Below are 6,195 nucleotides of genomic sequence, written 5' to 3' on the forward strand. Positions count from 1 at the left end.
GCTTGAGCCACAGGCGCCGAGCCTATTAGGTGTATGTTAAGCCATAGAGGGTAGCTAAGGGATTAGGAAGAATTTGAGGGCTTTTCTGAAAGCAAAGAAGGGCTCTTTGTAATGCTATCATGTATTACATCTGTATAAGACAATTGCCTTCCTCCTGTGTGGGCCTGTTAGTACTGTTCCTCAGCATGTGAGACCAGCTCCCAGTACTATACAGCAACCCTGCTTCCCAACGCTTGCAGATGGTCTGGAGTGAGTCAGCTCTGGGGTCTATAACTGTGAAGGGTGACAACATGTTTCCCTGATGCCCTCTCTCTTTCTCCAGATCGGGCCCAACACAGGCAGCGTCAGTGCAAACTTCCCCCACCCCGCCTTCCACCCATGTGTGTCAATCCTGCCCCTGGAGGGACCATCTCTCGAGGTAAGGGAGGAGCCATCCCTCCAGCAACAGCTTTGTCTAGGGCTATGGGGAGGTGGGTGGCAGTGGGAGTCCTAGTGCTGGAGCCATGAGCCTCTGGAAAGTAAGTGAGGAGGGGTGGGTTTAGCAGAGCTGTTGGAGCCCTGTAGGAGAGAGAACTTGGAAAGGTGTAGGTTTTTTCATGATCCTCGGCTGCATGGCTTGGACTGTTGTGTGGCCTGGAATAAAGCCTAGGCTCAGTCTGGGTGTTCAGTACCAGAATGGAGAATCTGCAGGGCTTGGGTCTTCTAGGCTCTTTGGAAGTCCTTGACTCAGGTGGCTCAGAAAGCAGGGTGCTTGTAGCAGGGCCAGAACAGAGAGCCCTGTCTCAGCCCACTGCTTCTCCATCTTTGAGGCTTTCAGGATACATAGCAAATCACTTCCCTATCTCCCTTCCTTCACCTCAAAGCACTTTTTTTGACATCAGAATGTGCCTCTGAGTCCATTTGGCAAAGTAGGCTGTCCCTTTGATTCTGAATAATGTTAGAGTACTCAGATAAGTGACAGCTTGCCTTGGGTCCCACTGGTACCCAGGGACAGGGCCAGTAATAGGACCCAGGGAAGCATCCCTGCACAGGAGTGTGTCTTCTCTTCCCTCAGACTTAGATCTTTTCCAGGTCTGCTAATACAGTGCTCCTGGCAGCCTTATTGTCCTGACAGCTGCTCTTCTCTGGGCCATGGGCTACCTCTTCACACCCCTCTGCCTAGCAGAAAGAGCACTATTTTAGGGCATAGAGTCTTTGCCTCATCTGGAGATAGCATGTCTACTCTAGACTGTCTGTAAAGTGCTTTGAAGGTCATGAGCTTAAGAAGGGCACTGGGAGCACAGAGCAGCTGTTTCTGTGGTACATACTGTTGTCGTGTTCCCAGGCAGTTTTCATGTGTACCAATCCTCCTGCTGCAGTGCCCTTGAATGCTGACAAGAGTATAGGAATAAGTATTTCCAGCCCCTCTGACCAATTGACTTAGGTTTTAAAGAAATGCCACCCCCTACCATTACCAAAACAAGAGTTGATTGCCCTTTTTTTTTTCTTTCTTAAAATGCCCTGTAACTCGAAAAGGCTGAACGTTATTTCCAACATGGCAGGTGAGTGGCTCTGAGAGTGTTAGATGTGCTTTGGCTAAGCTTAAAGATGGTTAGTTGGGGTTAACCAGGCAGTGGGCTAGGCAGTGCCTCCTTGAGCACATGCAGAGGAGAATGCTGATTATAGGATGGGCAGTTGCCCCTTGTGGGGAAGTCCCACAAATGCCATGCTTTCTCTCCCTTGAGGAGCACAGACCCCTGAGCCTTTCCTCACAACTGCGCCTCCAGAAGGCATCCGTGGGTGTGTGTATCTTTGCTTTATATCTCTCTTTCTCAGCTAGAAGCAACAGACTTCTTAGCCCTCATATTACTATTAGGCCTTTTTGCCATGCTTTCTAGTTCCCAGTGCTCAGAAAATAGTGGCCACTATATTGATCACAGTGCTTATCAGAGTCAGGTTTAGAATTGAAAAAAAAAATCACTTCCTTTTCCACCTCCTTACCTTGCATTCTATTGCCAGCCTTTTACTGAGGCCTCCTTCCAAAGTAAAGGGTGAATAAATCAAGATACTCACCTTGAAGTGTCCTCTGAATCTTCCCAACTCACCCAGATTTGAGACGGAAAGTGCTAGAAAGGAACATGGGTAACACTTTCTTCTGGCAGGATCCTAGGGGACACAAAACTGATCTTTTCTGTCCATTCCCTTATACAAGGGCGTCCTCTCTTCTTGATATGGTGGTTTCTCTCAAGGGACCTATAGCTTTACATACATAGAAGACAAAGCTGTGAAGATAGGGGATCTGGTAGGGTGGTCAGGGTACCCACCTGGCCCCTATCTATACTCATATACCTCCCCTTACCATCCTCTCTTGCCCTTTTGAACATCTGTAAAATATCCACCTATGGTTGCCAAAATCTTGGCTGAGACTCTCAGTTGCTTTAGTTGCTTCCACTTTCCCTCCAGAAGTTCTCTGGCATGCCCCAAGTCCTGAACTGGCTTTCTCCTGTTGCCTTTTCGTGGGGTCTTGAAAGTTTAGGTTCCTAAAATACCTTCCTCTGTATTTAGCAATTCTTTACACCTTAATTTCATGCTATTAGATATAGTTGTTCAGCACATTTAGTACTGGATGTCATGCCTAATCACAGATTAGGCAGATCTCTAAACGTATTAACCCTTTTTTCAGAACTGTCCTCCTTTTTCACAAGCAAAGGAGTTAACTTTCCTCAGAAATGTAGAGAAGGCTTTATGTTGGTTGGAGGGGCATACGTGAGCCCCTCTAACTTTCCTTAATGTCCTTTAGAGCAGGAGTTGGAAAACTACTTTTTTTTTTTTTAGACAGAATCTCACTTTATCACCTTCGGTGGAGTGCTGGGGCATCACAGCTCACAGTAACCTCCAATTCCTGGGCTTAGGCGATTCTCTTGCCTCAGCTTCCCGAGTAGCTGGGACTACAGGCACCAGCCACAACGCTCAGCTATTTTTTGTTGCTGTTTGGCCAGGGCCAGGTTCGAACCTGCCACCCTTGGTATATGGGGCCAGTGCCCTATCCACTGAGCCACAGGCGCCACCTAGAAAACTTTTTTTGTAGGGCTCAGAGAGTAAATATCTGACCCTTAGGCTGTGAGGGCCATATGCTTTGTGTTGCACTTATTTACTCTGTCATTATAGCTTGAAAGTAGACATAGATAATAACAACTAACATAACATAATAAAGAGCATGGCTAGGTTCCAATAAAACTTCCTAACAACAGGCAGTGGGCTAGATTTGGTCTGTAGGCTATAGTTTGCCAACTCTTGTTCTAGACCAGAAGAGTTCCAAGGCCTAGTTTGAGGGTTGTCCTCCTTTTACAAAAGACAGTGTGAAGTTTGTGGAGGTGAAATAATTGCTAAGGGGACTCTAGCTGTTGGAACCCACTTAAAGTAAATGAAATAAGAAAAGTACGGGTGGCCCCTGTAGCTCAGTGAGTAGGGCACCAGCTCGTATACCAAGGGTGGTGGGTTCAAACCCAGCCCTGGCCAAACTGCAACAACAAAAAAAAATATCCGGGCATTGTGGTGGGCGCCTATAGTTGGGAGGCTGAGGCAAGAGAATCACCTAAGTCCAAGAGCTGGAGGTTGCTGTGAGCTGTGACACCATGGCACTCTACCAAGGGCGACAAAGTGAAACTCTTGTCTCTGAAAAAAAAAAAGAGAGAGAGGAAAATGAACAAAGAGCTTCCTGAGCACCAACCAGTTGGTTGTCATTACTTAGATTTTTAAAATGTTTTAATATATGTTTTTTAATTTAATTTTTTTTTTTTTTTTTTGAGACAGAGTCTCAGGCTATGCCCTTGGTAGAGTGCTGTGGCGTCACAGCTCACGGGAACCTCAAACACTTGGGCTTAAGTGTGATTCTCTTGCCTCAGTCTCCCAAGTAGCTGGAACTACAGGCACCCACCACAATGCCTGGCTATATTTTTTGTTGCAGTTGTCATTGTTGTTTAGCTGGTCCAGGCTGGGTTCAAACCCAACATCCTTGGTGTATGTGGCTAGCACTGTAACCACTGTGCTACAGGTGCCCAGCCTATTTTACTTATTTATTTTTAGAGACAGTGTCTCACATTGGTGCCCTTAGTAGAGCACTGTGGTGTCACAGCTCACAGCAACCTCCAGTTCTTGGGCTTAGGTGATTCTCTTGCCTCAGGCCCCCAAGTAGCTGATACTACAAGCGCCCGCCACAGCGCCCAGCTATTTTTTTGTTGCAGTTTGGCCAGGGCCAGGTTGGAACTGGCCACCCTTGGTATATGGGACTGGCGTCCTACTTACTGAGCCACAGGCGCCTTGCTATTTTTTAAATTTTGAGACTGAGTCTCTGTTGCCCTGGGTAGTGTTGTAGGGTCATAGCTCACAGCAACCTCAAACTCCTGGGCTCAGCAATCTTCTTGCCTCAGCCTCCCGAGTAGCTGGGACCATGGGCATGTACCTATGGGCATTTTCCAATTTTTCATAGAGACAGGGTCTTGCTATTCAGGCTTGTCTTGAACAACTAAGCTCAAGCAATCCACCAGGATTCAAGCAATCCACTTTGGCTTCCCAGAGTGCTAGGATTACAGGCATGAGGCACTATAATTGGCCAGATATTTCTTTACATCTGTTTGAATTTTATGTAAAGCCACACAGGGTGGTTCATGTACTCTAGGAGGCTGAGGCTGGTGGATTGCTTGAGGTCATAAATTCAAGACCAGCCTGAGCAAGAGAGAGAGCCCATCTCTAAAAATAGATGGTGTTGTGCTGGGTGCCTTTAGTCCCAGCTACTTGGGAGGCTGAGGCAAGAGGATCACTTGAGCCCAAGAGTCTAAGATTGCTGTGAGCTATGATGCCATGGCACTCTGCCAAGGGTGACAAAGTGAGACTCTGTCTCAGAAAAAAAAGAAATATATTTTCTAAAACAGAGAAAATATTAATAGTATAATGAACCTTCATGTACTTATCATGCAGCTTGAATAATTAACAAGTTATGGTTAGTCTTGCTTTATGTATGTCTCTTCACTTTAGCACCTTTGGAAATAAGAAATGTTAGCATGAATTCAACCTTATGCTAAGTGGTTGTCAGTGTACAGTGCTATACTTAAGATTTCCTATAGTGTTTAAGGGCTCAGGCCCTCCTTTCCAGGTGTGATCTTTCTAGAGTGTTGTCTCCATAGCTTTCAGTCATCAAAGTTTTCAAAGTCTGCCCTCAGCCATTGCTGCCACTACTGGTTTTGGCTGGCTTTTGATTTTTTTTTCTTTTTTTTTTTGAGACAGAGTCTTAAGCTCTTTACCTGGGTAGTGTGTTGTGGTGTCACAGCTCACAGCAACCTCAAACTCTTGGGCTTAAGCTATTCTCTTGCCCCAGCCTCCCAAGACTACAGGTGCCTGCCATAACACCCTCCTATTTTTGCCATTGTTGTTTTAGCTGGCCTGGGCCAGGTTCGAATCTGCCAGCCTTGATGTATGTGGCCAGCACCCTACCCACTGAGCTACAGGAGCCACCCAAGTTTTGATTTTTTTGAGGCATGTGGGCTGCTAACAATCCTTAAGAACTATTCTTGGCTGGGTCTAGTGGTTCATGCCTGTAATCCTAGCATTCTAGGAGGCCAAAGCAGGTGGATTATTTGAGCTCAGTAGTTCAAGACCAGCCTGAGCAAGAGTGAGACCCCCATTCCTACTAAAAACAGAAAAACTAGCTGGGTGTTATTGCAGGTGCCTGTAGTCCCAACTACTCAGGAGGCTGAGGCAATAGGATCCCTTGAGCCTAGGAGTTTGAGGTTGCTGTGAGCTATGACACTACAGCACTTCACCCAGGGCTACAGAGTGAGACTCTGTCTCAAAACAAACACACACATACAAAAAACTACTACTAAAGCTGATGGATACCTAGGATTTTGGCAAATTAATTTGCTAGCCAAATGCAAAGCCCTTGAAGAATCATGTCCTGTGTCCCTAGTATGGATGATCTGGGTGAGGTGTTTGATACAGATTGTGTCCCCTTGTGACAATTGCTGTGTCAGATGTTTGCTGCCAAAGCTATGTTTTCCTTTTACCCCTTTCTGGTAAAAATCTTCTGAAGAGTAAATGGCGGAGCTAGAGTTGAAGCCTTACCATCCTGCCTAGATCTGTCTCTAAGAGGCCTGTCCCCTGTTGCCTCAGACCTCAGAGGCAGGTGCTTTTCTTTTCTTTTCTTTTTTTTTTTTTTTT

The 6,195-nt window shown here is 46.2% G+C and overlaps 1 protein-coding gene across 2 annotated transcripts in view; it reads left to right on the plus strand.

The window, feature by feature from the left end:
* DHX30 (DExH-box helicase 30) overlaps positions 1-6,195 on the plus strand; it is a 62,230-nt gene that overhangs the window by 16,618 nt on the left and 39,417 nt on the right. For both annotated transcript variants that reach the window (XM_003800546.2, XM_023519560.1), the window contains one exon: positions 323-418. In XM_003800546.2, the coding sequence (XP_003800594.1) occupies positions 323-418 (96 nt within the window). The remainder of the gene's footprint in view (positions 1-322; positions 419-6,195) is intronic.

The sequence above is a fragment of the Otolemur garnettii genome, unplaced genomic scaffold, assembly GCF_000181295.1.
Source record: "Otolemur garnettii isolate 467f Iridium unplaced genomic scaffold, OtoGar3 scaffold00179, whole genome shotgun sequence".
Classification (NCBI taxonomy): Eukaryota; Metazoa; Chordata; class Mammalia; order Primates; family Galagidae; genus Otolemur; species Otolemur garnettii.